At 47.1% G+C, this 16,760-nt stretch overlaps 2 protein-coding genes across 2 annotated transcripts; one reads left to right on the forward strand and one right to left on the reverse strand.

Annotated features, from left to right (window-relative positions):
- Positions 1-6,056: 6,056 nt before the first annotated feature.
- LOC137365875 (histone H3-like) lies at positions 6,057-10,001 on the forward strand. The gene is made up of 2 exons (XM_068028118.1): positions 6,057-6,524; positions 9,786-10,001. Exons 1-2 carry the CDS (start codon positions 6,093-6,095, stop codon positions 9,999-10,001), a joined length of 648 nt encoding a protein of 215 aa, XP_067884219.1. The 5' UTR covers positions 6,057-6,092.
- A 514-nt stretch (positions 10,002-10,515) lies between these two features.
- LOC137365854 (histone H2B 1/2-like) lies at positions 10,516-10,890 on the reverse strand. Its single transcript, XM_068028097.1, has one exon. The coding sequence runs from the start codon at positions 10,888-10,890 to the stop codon at positions 10,516-10,518; it is 375 nt and encodes a 124-aa protein (XP_067884198.1).
- Between the last annotated feature and the right edge of the window lie 5,870 nt (positions 10,891-16,760).

Genomic DNA, 16,760 nt, shown 5'->3' on the forward strand with positions numbered 1-16,760 from the left:
AAACTGCACTCAAACACAGTACCAGATACCGACAGATAATGAATGAATCCCACACTCATACTCAATACCAGAGACTGACAGATGCAGAATGGATGTCACACTAAACTTCTTCTTAGGCAATCCCTCGGTAAGGAGGATGACTTCCTTCCACTCCAGGGTTGTGGGTTCTTAGGTAACTGAATAGTCCAATTCTGGATCCAGACACTCGGCCACAGGTGGGGCAGATGGTGCTTGGTGAGTTGGGATAATGGGATTCTCCAATTTCCAAGTACTCCTTCCACTGTTTGCATTTGGTTGCTTACTGGGCATGTCGACGAATTTTGAACTGGCTGGCACCTTCGTGGATGCTTCTTCTCCATTTTGGGTGGTCTCAGGCAAGAGATGCCCATGAATCAGTGCAGATGTCACGTTTTTTCAGGGAGTGTTGAAAGGAAATTCTTGTAACGTTTGCTCTGCCCTCCTAGTAGCCTCTTGCCCTGACGGAGCTCAGAGTAGAAAGCTTGTTTTGGGACTCTGGTGTCGGGCATGCGGATAATGTAGCCTGCCCAACATAACTGACTCACCATGACCAGTGTCTGGTTACTGAGGATGTTGGCCTGAGAGAGGACACTGATATTGGAGCGCCTGTCCTGCAACTGAATTTGCAGGATCTTGCGGAGGCACCACTGGTGATATCTCTCCAGGGTTTTGGGATGTCTGCTGTACAGTATCTATGTTTCTGACACATACAGGAGGGCAGGTAACACTGCAGCCATGTCAACCAAGAGCTTGGTGTCTGATTTGAGGTCTTTGTCATCAAACATTCTTTTCCTCAGATGACTGAAATCTGCCCTGACACACTGGAGGTGATGCTGAGTGTCATTGTCGATATCTGTCCTTGGTGACAGGAGGCCCCCAAGGTATGAACAGTGATCCACATTGTCCAGTGGTTCGCCGTGGATCTTGATAGTCGGGGGGCAGTGTCAGGGAGCAGGTTGGTAGAGGACCTTTGTCTTCTGGAGGTTTAGATTAAGGCCAATTATTTCATATGCCTCTGTGAATGCATCGATAAGGGTTTGAAGCTTGGCCTCTGAGGGTGTGCATATGCCAGCGTCATCAGCATACTGCAGCTCGATGACAGAGGTTGGAATAGCCTTGCATCTGGACTGGAGGCAACATATGTTAAATCGTTTCCCAGCAGGTCTTGCAGCATCTGTGGAAAGAGAAGCAGAGTTAACGTTTCAGATCAGTGACCCTTCTTCGGAACTGGCAAATATTAGAAATGTCAAAGGTTATAAGCAAGTAAGTCGGGGGTGGGGCAAGAGATAACAAAGGAGAAGGAGCAGATTGGACAAGGCCACATAGCTGACCAAGAGGTCATGGAGCAAAGGCAAACAATATGTTAATGGTGTGTTGAAAGACGAAGCATTAGTACAGATAGGGTGTTAACGAACTGACGATTGAACAGCAGCAAGTACAAACATGAAAACAAACAGTGGGTAAGCAAACTGAACAAACTACAATGAAATGAAATGAACAAAAGAAAGAAAATTGTAAAATATGTAAAAAAGAAAAAAGAACTAAAAATAAAAGTAAAATGACGGGCCCCCGTCCTTGACTACATTCCAATGCATGGTACCCACCGTGCTGTCAGCACAATTCCTGACTGACAGTGACTGAAAAGGCAAACTGACAGCTAAAAATCCATAAGGCCGCTTGCGTATATGGAATTCCCGCCGAAATTCTAAAATACGGCAGAGAAGCACTCTTGACACAAATACATGGTCTCATTTCTCTCATCTGGAAGGAAGAGAGCATGACAGGGGATCTCTGAGATGCCGTAATTGTGATCATCTTCAAAAAAAGGTGACAAGACAGACTGTGTTAACTACAGAGGGGTATCCCTGCTGTCCACCACAGGGAAGGTCATCACAAGAGTCCTTCTCAACTGCCTCCTCCCCGTGGCTGAAGACGTCCTACTGGAATCACAATGTGGATTCTGTCCATCAACAGACACAGTGAACATAATCTTCACAGCAAGACAACTTCAAGAAAATGTAGGGAGCAGCAGCAACCTTTATAAATGGCCTTCTCTGTCCTGACAAAGGCCTTCGACTCGACCAACTGGGAGGGATTATGGAACGTCCTCCTCAAATTTGGCTGCCTGGAGAAATTCGTCACCATCCTCCGATGACTGCATGAGGACATGCAAGCTGTAATCCTTCCCAACAGCCCTACCACTGAACCAATGCTAATATAAACTGGGCTCAAGCAAGGCTGTGTCACCACACCAATGCTCTTTTCTATCATCCTCGCCCCAACACTCCACCTCATCTCCTCACACTCACATTACCAGAGACTGAGAGACAGAATGGATGTCAAACTCACACACAGTACCAGAGTCTGAGAGATACAGAATGAATCCATACAGCACCAGACACTGAGAGCTACCGAATGACAGAACACTCTCAAACACAAAAGAAGAGAGTAAAATAATTGAATTAACTGCACACTCACCTACAATAGCAGAGACACAAGGACACATAAGTGTCCTCCCAACAACAGCCAGGACATTTCCAGGGAGGTTTACACGGGCAGCGGCTCTTTCAATATAAACTGGGTTTGGAGAGAGTCTTTATGAAATATACTTCCTGATTGCAGGTAGGGTGTTTGTGATTGGTTGCAAATCTTTAATCTGATTGGATGGGGAAAGACACCAATTAGAGAATTACAATATAAAACCTTTGTGACATCACTTCCAATCACCCAATCACAATCTTTACTTTCCCCCATCCGTCAATAGCATAGAGCTGTGGGATTGTCTATTTAATCCGCACTCGGAAGGGGTTTGGTTTATTTCTGTGTCTGAAATTGGAACTGAAGATGGTTGAGGAGAAGAAGAAAGCTCTACACAAACATCAGTAGCGCAGTCTCAATCAACGGGTGGGAATCTGAAAGTTTCCCGATCAAATCTGGAGTCAGACAGGGCTGTCCTCTGTCCCCGGTCTAGTTTGTTTGCTGTATTGAACACTTTGCTGAGTCGATGAGGAAGGATGCGAGCATAAGAGGGGTGACAATCCCAGGCAGCGGAGGCACTCAGGTCAATACCTCCCTGTACATGGATGACGTCGCCGTTTTCTGCTCGGATCCGCTGTCCGTGCGCAGACTAATGAGCATCTGCGACCAGTTCGAACTGGCCTCGGGAGCCAAAGTTAACCACGGCAAGAGCGAGGCCATGTTCTTTGGCAACTGGGCTGACCGATCCTTTGTCCCCTTCACCGTCAGGTCAGATTACCTGAAGGTGCTGGGGATATGGTTCGGAAGGGCCGGGGCGTGCACCAAAACATGGGAGGAGCGAGTAGCCAAGGTACGACAAACGTTGGGCATGTGGGGGCAGCGATCTCTCTCCATTGTGGGTAAGAACCTGGTCATCAGGTGCGAGGCGCTCACGTTGTTGCTCTACATGGCGCAGGTCTGGCCTATACCCCACTCCTGCGCCGTGGCAGTCACCCGAGCCATTTTCCGCTTCGTCTGGGGATCTAAAATGGATCGGGTCCGGAGGGACACGATGTTCAAATCTCTGGACAAGGGCGGGAAAAATGTACCCAACGTGGCCCTCATCCTGATGACCACCTTCGTGTGCGGCTGCATCAAGCTGTGTGTAGATCCCCAGTACGCAAACTCCAAGTGTCACTACGTGCTGAGGTTCTATCTGTCCCCGGTGTTGCGAAGGATGGGCCTGGTCACATTGCCGCGGAATGCACCATGCAGTTGGGCGGCGCCGTACCACCTATCCTTCGTGGAGCAGTTTCTGCGGAAAAACACCTTTGACCACCGGTCCATCAGGCAGTGGTCTGCACGGAATGTCCTCAAGGCCCTACGGGAAAAGGAAACGGTGGATCCTGTCGGATGGTTCCCCGAGCAGACCGTCAAAGTCATTTGGCGGAATGCCTCATCACCAGAACATTCAAACAAGCACCAAGACGTAGCTTGGCTGGTGGTGAGAAGGGCCCTCCCCGTCAGATCCTTCATGCACACCCGAAGTCTCGCCCCCTCCGCAGAGTGCCCCCGCGTTGGCTGTGGTGGGGAAGAGACGGTCGCCCACCTCCTCCTGGAATGTGCCTTTGCAAAGCAGGTGTGGAAAGAGATGCAGTGGTTTTTGTCAAGGTTCATCCCAAGCACCTCTGTAACACAGGAGTCTGTGCTCTGCGGGCTGTTCCCAGGGACGCACACCGAGACAAACATCATCTGCTGCTGGAGGACTATCAATTCGGTGAAAGACGCCCTTTGGTCTGCCCGAAACTTGCTGGTCTTCCAGCGCAAAGAGTTGTCCACCACCGAATGTTGCAGACTGGCACATTCCAAGGTCCAGGACTACGTGCTGAGGGACGCACTAAAGCTTGGGGCAGCCGCAGCAAAGGCTCAATGGGGAAAGACCACAGTGTAAGGTTCCCCCACCAAGCTGGACTGAGGAGCTGGATCAATGGGAAACCCCTCGAACTGTATCGTTAATATTCTCAATTGCTGTAAATGTAAAACTGTAATTGACATGACAATTGTGAAACGGAAGGGTTGGGAAGAAACTCATGACAGTATTGAAGGAAACTGATCTCCCTTGCAATGTTTGTATTTTTTGGTGCTGTTTGGAAACTGTTTGGCAATGTAATTTTTATAGATTTTTATGAATAAAGTATATTTTGGAAAAAAGAAAGAAGAAAGCAGCTCCTAAGAAGGGCGCCAAGAAAACCTTAAGTAAACCATCAGCAAAGGGCGGCAAGAGGCGGAGAAAGTCGAGGAAGGAGAGTTACTCCATCTCCATCTACAAAGTGATGAAGCAGGTTCACCCCGACACCGGCATCTCCTCCAAGGCCATGAGCATCATGAACTCGTTTGTGAACGATATTTTCGGGCGCATCGCGGGTGAGGCTTCCCGCCTGGCCCATTGCAACAAGAGCAGAACCATCAGCTCCCGGGAGACCCAGACCGCCGTGCGCCTGCTGCTGCCCGGGGAGCTGGCCAAGCATGCCGTGTCGGAAGGGACAAAGGCGGTGACCAAGTACACCAGCTCCAAGTAAAACTGCACAATGGACTGAAAAACATCCCAAACACAACGGCTCTTTTAAGAGCCACCCACAATCTCTCTGAAAAAGCTACAACTTCATCTCTATGGTATCGATTTGTTTTGTTTCTTATATATGAAAAGTCTGGAACTTTCTAATTGCCTTTGTGATCTCTGTTTTATCCCAGGTATATTTGGGTGATTCACTTTCACTGTCTGTGAGATCTTTGTGTCTCTACTTAATGATGCCGTGTAAATTAATTACTGACCACTGACCGCAAGTGCGCTTTGATTTCAGACGCGTTCATATTCGGCCCCTTTCCTGTATTCCGCTAATAAAAGCTGACAGATCAGTTCTCAGTCACTTGTTTCCCTTGTTCAAGCTTGGCCTCAATAATTAATAAGTACATTATCTGGAAACCCCGCTGTTGTAGGAAACCTCAGTCTCACATTTCAACTCCTGACAATAAAACACTTTCTCTCCGCTTTTGTCTCCCACAAATAGGTTCAATCTAGAATCAGTGATTCGGTATCTTGACAAAGATTGACCTGAAATGTATTCGTTTGCAGAATGCTGTGAAAGAGACTTTCTGCCGCCGCTTCCAGACTGTTTCAAAAAGGACGGAGAATAAACCCGAATAGATACCAGATTGGAAAAGTGTATCTGGAACTTGTGACAATGTGTGGAATAATACAAGAGAAAGAGTTTAAAATCTTTGCTGTAAAAGATCTTTGCTGACAAATATCATTGAAATGTTCTGATCATGTTCATAAGATGAATTAAAGCAAATTTCTCCTTTGTCAAAACCGTTGTTTCCGGCACTGATATTGGCGGTTTTTTTTAAATTGAGTAATCAGTAATAATCGACCAATCGGAGGCAATAGCTTCCTGTGTTTCTGTTTATTATCGGGGTTTGGTTAAAACTGACTGGGCGTCGGGTTCCAGCCAATTACTGCTCAGGGCGGTTCCTCACAGAGTTTAAAAAGGCGGATGTGCAGCAGATTCAGTATTAACAGTCTGTGTGTCTCAGATTGTGCAGAATCCGTTGAGAAAATGGCCCGGACAAAGCAGACAGCGCGTAAATCGACCGGAGGGAAAGCTCCTCGCAAACAGCTGGCTACCAAAGCGGCCCGGAAGAGCGCTCCAGCCACGGGTGGAGTAAAGAAGCCTCATCGCTACAGACCCGGCAGTGTGGCTCTGAGGGAGATCCGCCGCTACCAGAAATCCACTGAGCTCCTCATCCGCAAACTGCCCTTCCAGCGCCTGGTCAGAGAGATCGCTCAGGACTTCAAGACAGACCTGCGCTTCCAGAGCTCGGCCGTCATGGCCCTGGAGGAGGCCAGCGAGGCTTACCTGGTGGGGCTCTTTGAGGACACCAACCTGTGCGCCATCCACGCCAAGCGAGTCACCATCATGCCCAAAGATATCCAGCTGGCCCGCCGCATCCGCGGGGAACGCGCCGAAAACCCGGCTTCAGTAACAAGTGTAACAAGGGCTCTTTTCAGAGCCACCAAATCAGCAAAGGAAAGAGCTTCCATCTCTGTTCATCATCAAACACATTAGATTGGAGGGGCGGTCACATGGTTTCTGTTTTGTCACATCACTTTCCCGAAAGGCCTGTCGGACTGAGAGCTGATCTGGAATTTAGAAAGCAGCATTACCGGAGACTCATTGCTGTTCAGCACAATCTCAACCCTGCTCCTGGGATCCGTTAGCTGACATTTGGGGAAAAGAAATGGATCCCAGTTTTATTTGGAAGGCATTAATGGAGCCAGCTCCGTTCACATGAGGGTTATTTACAAACATTACCCAATGAGTTCGCTAATAGTTGAATCCCTTGGAGATCGGTACACAGGACATGTAAGGCAGCTCGGTCACACTGACTCGAACCGCCAGTTCCCCGGGGTTGCAAACCCTGACACTGCGGGGAGAGAATCCCCGACTCTCCCGCCGCCGGGGGAGTAGACAGCTTTGTGTCCGGAGAATAGGGAGGGCCGGGGGGGAAGGCACATATTAAAGCACTGCAATGGACTCAGCTCCCGTGTGTGAGCAACTCTCAGATTCCGTCCTCTGGGAACAGTGCGGTCTGAACAGATCAGGTTAGGAGAGAAACATACAGCCCGAGAATGGCCTCTTCCTGCATTTACTCTGCTCCGGGAGCAAATTCTCATTGAGAAGCCGGAGAGAGAGAAAAAACAGAATTGAAACTGTCTGCATGCGAAACAGGTCAATCCACTGTTACAATAACTCCATCTCTGATTCCCTCCTGACAGTAACCAGCCCTTTCACAGAGACTGTGGGTGGCTCTGAAAAGAGCCTTTGGTTTATTAGATGATATTTTGGCCGCTTTACTTTTTCTGGGAGCTCTGAGCACTGGTTTTCTTGGGCAGCAGCACGGCCTGGATATTAGGCAGCACCCCACCCTGAGCGATGGTCACTCCTCCCAGCAGCTTGTTGAGCTCCTCGTCGTTGCGGACGGCCAGCTGCAGGTGTCTGGGGATGATGCGGCTCTTCTTGTTGTCCCGGGCCGCGTTCCCGGCCAGCTCAAGGATTTCAGCGGTCAGATACTCGAGCACAGCAGCCAGATAGACCGGGGCTCCGGCACCCACACGCTCAGCATAGTTACCCTTTCTCAGGAGTCTGTGAACACGGCCCACTGGGAACTGCAGTCCAGCCCGGGAGGAGCGAGACTTGGCCTTGGCCCGAGCTTTCCCGCTGGTCTTTCCTCTTCCTTTTTTTTTTATTTTCATAATATACTTTATTCATAAAAATGTGTAAAAATTACATTGCCAAACAGTTTCCAAACAGCACGAAAAAATACAAACATTGCAAAAGAGATCAGTTTCTTTCAATAATGTCATGAGTTTCTTCCCAACCCTTCCGTTTCACAATTGTCATGTCAATTACAGTTTTACATTTACAGCAATTGAGAATATTAACGATACAGTTCGAGGGGCTTCCCATGGTTCCAGCCCCTCAGTCCAGCTTGGTGGGGGAACCTTACACTGTGGTCTTTCCCCATTGAGCCTTTGCTGCGGCTGCCCCAAGCTTTAGGTCGTCCCTCAGCACGTAGTCCTGGACCTTGGAATGTGCCAGTCTGCAACATTCGGTGGTGGACAACTCTTTGCGCTGGAAGACCAGCAAGTTTCGGGCAGACCAAAGGGCGTCTTTCACCGAATTGATAGTCCTCCAGCAACAGTGATGTTTGTCTCAGTGTGCGTCCCTGGGAACAGCCCGTAGAGCACAGACTCCTGTGTTACAGAGCTGCTTGGGATGAACCTTGACAAAAACCACTGCATCTCTTTCCACACCTGCTTTGCAAAGGCACATTCCAGGAGGAGGTGGGCGACCGTCTCTTCCCCACCACAGCCAACGCGGGGGCACTGTGCGGAGGGGGCGAGACTTCGGGTGTGCATGAAGGATCTGACGGGGAGGGCCCTTCTCACCACCAGCCAAGCTACGTCTTGGTGCTTGTTTGAAAGTTCTGGTGATGAGGCATTCCGCCAAATGACTTTGACGGTCTGCTCGGGGAACCATCCGACAGGATCCACCATTTCCTTTTCCCGTAGGGCCTTGAGGACATTCCGTGCAGACCACTGCCTGATGGACCGGTGGTCAAAGGTGTTTTTCCACAGAAACTGCTCCACGAAGGATAGGTGGTACGGCGCCGCCCAACTGCATGGTGCGTTCCGCGGCAATGTGACCAGGCCCATCCTTCGCAACACCGGGGACAGATAGAACCTCAGCACGTAGTGACACTTGGAGTTTGCGTACTGGGGATCTACACATAGCTTGATGCAGCCGCACACGAAGTTGGTCATCAGGATGAGGGCCACGTTGGGTACATTTTTCCCGCCCTTGTCCAGAGATTTGAACATCGTGTCCCTCTGGACCCGGTCCATTTTAGATCCCCAGACGAAGCGGAAAATGGCTCGGGTGACTGCCACGGCGCAGGAGTGGGGTATGGGCCAGACCTGCGCCACGTAGAGCAACAACGTGAGCGCCTCGCACCTGATGACCAGGTTCTTATCCACAATGGAGAGAGATCGCTGCCCCCACATGCCCAACTTTTGTCGTACCTTGGCTACTCGCTCCTCCCATGCTTTGGTGCACGCCCCGGCCCTTCCGAACCATATCCCCAGCACCTTCAGGTAATCTGACCTGACGGTGAAGGGGACAAAGGATCGTTCAGCCCAGTTCCCAAGGAACATGGCCTCGCTCTTGCCGTGGTTAACTTTGGCTCCCGAGGCCAGTTCGAACTGGTCACAGATGCTCATCAGTCTGCACATGGACAGCGGATCCGAGCAGAAGACGGCGACGTCATCCATGTACAGGGAGGTTTTGACCTGAGTGCCTCCGCTGCCTGGGATTGTCACCCCTCTTATGCTCGCATCCTTCCTAATAGACTCAGCAAAGGGTTCAATACAGCAAACAAACAAGACCGGGGACAGAGGACAGCCCTGTCTGACTCCAGATTTGATCGGGAAACTTTCAGATTCCCACCCGTTGATTGACACTGCGCTACTGATGTTTGTGTAGAGCAGTTGGATCCAATTGCAGATTCCCTCCCAAAACCCCATTTTGGAAAGCACGTCCATCATGTAGGTGTGCGATATCAACAATCTCACAAATACCTTGACGAAGAATGGTTATTTTCCGCAGCATTTACTGTACTTATAGACTGAGAACTCATCTCCTTGGTCGGTACTTAATTCACCTCATTTGCCTATATTCTTCACCAATCAGGGCACTGACAAACGGAAGAGGGCGGGATTTACCCGCCACACTACCAGAAGCAGAGAATTTGTCAATTTCACAAAGCCCGCCAATTTCATTCTCGGAAAAGAGCGGATTAAAATAAATGTCATCCTTAGTCAAAGATTTCAAATCCCTTCTCTTTTTTTTGTTTTATTCAATTCTTTCCGTCACCAATCACAAGCGCGGTTTAAAAATGTTGTGTAAATTGTGGTTCATTTTACAATCGTTTACAAACTGTTCCAGTTGGGAATAAATCCCTGTTCATAGCATTTCCCTGAAGGAAAACACTCAGTTTAGTCTTCAATCAGAGCCCAGTGTCCTTCTCTGAAAAGAGGAAGCCGGATCTGCTCAATCTGCTCTGTTCCTGTTCCGGCGAGTTGCTGTGAATAAAACGATGAATCAGTTCACATTTCAGGAATAGAGTGAAGGGACTAAGGTCTGACCTTTACAGCTAAAAACAGCTGTTAATGCAGTCATTGAGGAGCTGTGCAATAATAACAGCTTTTAGCAAAAAAGCGAAGGCGGATGAGCGGATTATGTGTCCGTGTACAGTTTATGGGACAGAAGACACAGGTACAGCAGTGGGAACGTTATTATGTTATACATTGTTTTAAAATAATTTAATAGAGATGTTCGGATGCAGCTTTTTCAGAGAGATTGTGGGTGGCTCTTAAAAGAGCCGCTGTGTTTGATCTGTTTTTCAGTCCATTGTGCAGTTTTACTTGGAGCTGGTGTACTTGGTCACCGCCTTTGTCCCTTCCGACACGGCGTGCTTGGCCAGCTCCCCGGGCAGCAGCAGGCGCACGGCGGTCTGGATCTCCCGGGAGCTGATGGTGCTGCGCTTGTTGTAATGGGCCAGGCGGGAAGCCTCACCCGCGATGCGCTCGAAAATATCGTTCACAAACGAGTTCATGATGCTCATGGCCTTGGAGGAGATGCCGGTGTCGGGGTGAACCTGCTTCATCACTTTGTAGATGTAGATGGAGTAACTCTCCTTCCTCGACTTTCTCCGCTTCTTGCCGCCCTTTGCTGACGGTTTATTTAAGGCTTTCTTGGCGCCCTTCTTCGGAGCTGCTTTCTTCTTTTCAGGCATCTTCAGATTCAATTTCAGACACAGAAATAAACCAAACCCCTTCCGAGTGCGGATTAAATAGACAATCCCACAGCTCTATGCTAATGAGGGATGGGGGGAAAGTAAAGATTGTGATTGGGTGATTGGGAGTGATGTCATAAAGGTTTTTTAACTGTAATTCTCTAATTGGTGTTTTTCCTCATCCAATCAGAATAAACATTTGCAACCAATCACAAACACCCTTCCTGCAATCAGGAAGGATATTTCACGAAGATCCTCCGGCCCCAGTTGATATTGAAAGAGCCGCTCCCTGTGTACAGCTCCCTGGAAATGTCCTGGCTGTTGGTGGGAGGACACTTATTGATGATTCTCTGTCGTTGTGTCTCTGCTATTGCATGTGAATGTGCAATTAATTCCACTGCTTTTAGTCTGTGGTACTGTGTTTGCACATGTTATGTAATTCGGTAGCTCTCGGTCTCTGGTGCTGTATGGATTCCTTATCTATCTGTCAGACTCTGGTACTGTGTTTGAGTATGACATCCATTCTGTATCTGTCAGTCTCTGGGATGGTACGTGAATTTGGGACTGACTCTGAATCTGTCAGTGGTTCTGTATGTGTGGAATTCAAGCTATCTGTGTCAGCATCTCACAATATGTAGGAGTTCAAGATTTATTTGTCAGTCTCTGGTAATTTTGGCAGTTACTGAATCTGCCAGTGGTACTGTAGGAGTGTTTGTGATTGATTTTGTATGTGTCAGTCTTTGCTACTACATCGGAGTGTGGGATTAATTTTGTATCTCTCAACCTCTGGTAGTGTGTGAGATTGTGGGATGAATTGATCAGCAGTCAGTGGTGCTCTATGTGAATGTGGAAATCATTCTGTAACTCCGTCTCATATTGTCATGTGCGAGTGGGAATCACATGTATCTTTTAATACCTCGTGGTGTGTGTGAGCATGGGATTCATCCTGTACTTGTCGGTGGTACTGTATGCATCTGTGGGATTGATTCTGTACCTTTCAGTCACTGGTATTGTGTATGAAAGTGAGATGAATTCTGGATCTGCCACACACTGGTTGTGTGTGTGTGTGTACACGTGTGTGTAAGAATATAATAAGATACGAAATAGGAGCAGAGATAGACCATTTGACCCATCAAGCCTGCTCTGCCATTCGATAAGATCATGGCTCTTCTGATTGTGACCTTAATTTCACCTTCCTGCCTGCGCCCATAACCATTGATTCCCAACCATTGATTCCCATGTAGATCAAAAATTTGTCGAACAGAGCCTTGATTCAATGACTCAGCCTCCACAGTCCTCTGGGGAACAGAATTCCAAAGATGAACAACCCTCTGAGAGAAGAAATTCCTCTTCATCTCCTTCTTGAATGGAAGACCACTTAGCTTGAAACTCTCGCCCCTACATTCCCCCACAAGGAGAAACATCCTCTCAGCATCTACCTGTCCAGCCCACTGAGAATCTTATAGGTTTCAATAAGATCACCTCTCAATCTTCTAACTACAGTGGGTATAGGCCCAACCTGCTCAACATTGTCTCATAAGGCAATCCTTCATCACAGAAATCAGCCTAGTGAACCTTATTTGAGTTGATTCCAATGCAAGTATATCCCTCCTTAAGTAAGGAGACCAAAACTGTATGGAGTCCTTTAGTTGGGTTGTCACTAATGCCCTAGACAGTTATAGTAAAACTTCCCTACTTTTATACTCCATTCCCCTTGCTAAAAATGCCAACATTCCATTTTCCTTCCTAATTACTTGCTATACCTTCATGCTAACTTTTTGTAATTCATGTACCTGGCACCCAGATCCCTTGGTACAGCAGCATTCTGCAGTCTCTCTCTATGTAAGTAATATTCTTTTTTTCTATTCTTCCTGCCAAATTAGACAACCTCACATTTTCCCACATTATACTCCAGCTGCCAAACTTTTGCCCATTGACTTAACCTATCTATATCTCTTTGCAGACACTTTATCCTCTTCATAACTTTCTTTCCTATCGATCTTTGTCACATCCATAAATTTGGCAACAATACACTTGATCGCTTCATGTAAGTTATTAATATAGACCATACATAGTTGAGGCACCAGCACTGATCACTGTGGCACTCCATTAGTTAGATTGCGAAAATGAAAATGCCCAATTTATCCCCACTCTCTGTTTCCTGTGAGTTAGCTCATCCTAGATCCATGTGTGTATAGTCTTCAGTTTGTATCTGTCAGCATCGAGTGCTCCATGTGAGTTTTGGACTCTTTCTCAATCTCTCAGTGCTACTATTTGTGTGTTAGATTGCTTTAGATGACTCAGGCTGAGGAATTGTGAGTGAGTGCAGTCATCAACCGATGCCGTTCAGCACCTGGCACTGAGCATGTGTTTCAGCATCACTCTCTATCTGGCAGTGTCTGGTACTCTGTATGAGTATGGGATTCATTATATAATCTTCTGTCCCTGGGACTGTTTGCAAGTCTGGATTCATTCTACATAAAATGTCAGCACAGCAACAGGCCACTGATGTGGTCGGTTTTAAGCAGACAATACGTTTGAGGTTTTGCTTGTTATTAAATATCTGTCACTGTGAACACAATAGTGAAAGATAATGTATCCTACAATCTAATACCGGATTGGTGTGCAAGTGTAACTCAGACTGTACGAAGCAATTTGATCAGTGTCATTCAGTCGGACAGTGAGAATTTTGGACTTGCATGTAAAATGACCCTATACATCTGGAACTGTACAGTATCTTCCATCTGACACTATATGTGGTTTTTGGACTGGTAGAAAACTTATAGCTCACTAGACAAATCAAATTTATATTGTATCTTTTAGTTCCACAATCCAGATAAGTTTTAAACTGGAATCTGAGTTTGTATCTTAGGTTATACTGTTTTTCATAATCTCTCAATCTGATTATGCAGTTGAGATATGGACTAGTGTCCAAATGTGGGTGATGCAGTGGTTAGCACCGCAGCCTCACAGCTCCAGTGACCCGGGTTCAGTTCTGGGTACTGCCTGTGTGGAGTTTGCAAGTCCACCCTGTGACCGCGTGGGTTTCCGCCGCGTGCTCCGGTTTCCTCCCACAGCCAAAGACTTGCAGGTTGATCAGTAAATTGGCCATTGTAAATTTCCCTAAGTGTAGGTCGGTGGTTGGAGAATGGTGGGGATGTGGTAGGGAGTATGGGATTAATGTAGGATTAATATAAATGGGTGGTTGTTGGTCGGCACAGACCCGGTGGGCCGATAGGCCTGTTTCAATGCTGAATCTCTAAATAAAAATAAATACATTATGGGAATTAATACTGCAACTTCTAAACTCATAACGTGTAAATATTTAGCTGGTATTTAACCTGAATCTCAGAGTACATTATTGAGGTTAATTCTGTAACTTTGAAACTGGAACCACGTGCCAGTTCTATATGTATTTAAATTGTAGCTGAGGTTAGTCATAGAGTCAGAGTTATACAGCATAGAAACAGGCCCTTCAGCCCATCGTGTCCATGTCAGCCATCAAGCACCTATCTTTTCTAATCCTATTTTCTAGCACTTGGCCTGTAGACTTGTATGCTATGGCATTTCAAGTGCTTATCTAAATTATTCTTAAATGTTGTGAGGGTTCCTGCCTCTACCGCCCCTTCAAGCAGTGTGTTCCAGATTCCAACCCCTCTCTGGGAGAAAAGGTTTTTCCTCAATTCCCCGCTCAACCTCTTGCCCCTTACCTTAAATCCATGCCCCCTGGTTATTGACACCTCTGCTAAGGGAAAAAAAGTTTCTTCCTATCTACCGTATCCATGCCACTCATAATTTTTTATACCTCAATCAGGTCCCCCCTCGGCCTTCTCTGTTCTAAGGAAAACAACCATGGCCTATCCAGTCTCTCTTCACAGCTGAAATGTTCCAGCTCAGGCAACATCCTGGTGAATCTCCTTTGCAACCTCTCCAGTGCAATCACATCCTTCCCATAGTGTGGCGACCAGAACTGTACACAGTACTCCAGCTGTGGCCGAACGAGCATTTTATACAACTCCATCATAACCTCCCTGCTCTTATATTCTATGCCTCGGCTAATAAAGGCAACTATCCCATATGTCTTCCTAACCACCTTTTCCACCTGTGCTGCTGCCTTCGGTGTTCAATGGACAAGTATACCAATGTCCCTCTGTACTTCCTGTGGTCATTTCATCTATTGTATATTCTCTTGCCTTGTTAGTCCTCCCAAAATGCATCACCTCACACTTCTCAGAATTAAATTTTATCTGCCACTGCTCTGCCCACCTTACCAACCCATCTATATCGTCCATAATCCAAGGCTTTCCTCCTCACTATTTACGACACCCACCAATTTTCATGTCATCTGCGAACTTACTAATCATATCACCTATATTCACATCTAAATCATTAATGTACACTGCAAACAGCAAGGGTCCCTGCACCAATCCCTGCGTACACCACTGGTCACAGGCTTTCAATCGCAAAAACAACCCTCGACCATCACCCTCTGCCTCCTGCCAATAAGCCAATTTTGGATCCAATTTGCCAAATTGCTCTGGATCCCATGGACTCTTACCTTCTTGACCAATCTCCCATGTGGGACCTTATCAAAGCCTTACTGAAGTCCATGTAGACTACATCAACTGCTTTAACCTCATCTACATGCCTAATCACCACCTCACAAAATTCAATCAAATTTGTTAGACACGATCTCCCCCTGACAAAGCCATACTGACTATCCCTGATTGATCCCTGCCTCTCCAAGTGGAGATTAATCCTGTCCCTCAGAATTTTTTCCCAATAGTTTTCTTACCACTGATGTTAGACTCACTGGCCTGTAATTACCTGGTTTATCCCTGCTCCCCTTCTTGAATAATGGTACCACATTCACCGTCCTCCAGTCCTCTGGCACCTCTCCTGTGGCCAGAGAGGATTTGAAAATTTGTGTCAGAGACCCTGCAATCTCCTCCCTTGCCACACATAGCAGCCTGGAATACATCTCATTTGGGCCTGATGATTTATCCACTTTTGAGCCCGCTAAAACCGCTAACACCTCCTCCCGTTCAATGCTAATTTGTTCACGTATATCACAATCCGCCTCCCTGATCTCTACACCAACATCGTCCTTCTCCATAGTGAACACAGAAGAAAAGTAACCAACCAAAACCTCGCTTACATCCTCCGGCTCCACATACAGATTGCCACGTTGGTCCCTAATGGGCCCTACTCTTTCCCTGGTTATCCTCTTGCCCTTAATATACTTATAAAATGCCTTGGGATTTTCCTTTATCTTGCCCACCAGTGTTTTTTCATGCCCCCTCTTCGCTCTCTTAATTACTTTTTTTTTTTAATGTACCCACCCCCACCTGCACTTTCTATACTCCTCGAGGGCCTTTGCTGTTTTCAGCCCTCTGAATCTGCCATAAGCCTTTTTTTTTCCTTATTCAATCCTTGATATCCCTTGACATTCAGGGTTCCCTAAACTTGTTGGTCCTCCCCTTCATCTTTACGGGAACATGTGGGCCCTGAACTCTCACTATCTCCTTTATAAATGACTCCCGCTGGTCTGATGTAGACTTTCCTAGAAGTAGCTGCTCCCAGTCCACTTTGGCCAGATCCTGTTTTATCATATTGAAATTGACCTTCCCCCAAAACAGTACCTTTATTTCCAGTTCATTTTTGTCCTTTTCCATAACTCCCTTAAATCTTAGAGTTATGGTCACTATCCATGAAATGCTCCCCCACTGACACTTCTACCACTTGTGCGGCTTCATTCCCCGAGATTAGGTCCAGTACCACTTTCTCTTGCAGGACTCTCTACGTGCTTGCTCTAAAAGCTCTCCCGAATGCACTTTCAGAATTCCACCCCCTTTAACCTTTTGCACTAC

The sequence above is a fragment of the Heterodontus francisci genome, unplaced genomic scaffold, assembly GCF_036365525.1.
Source record: "Heterodontus francisci isolate sHetFra1 unplaced genomic scaffold, sHetFra1.hap1 HAP1_SCAFFOLD_58, whole genome shotgun sequence".
Lineage (NCBI taxonomy): Eukaryota > Metazoa > Chordata > Chondrichthyes > Heterodontiformes > Heterodontidae > Heterodontus > Heterodontus francisci.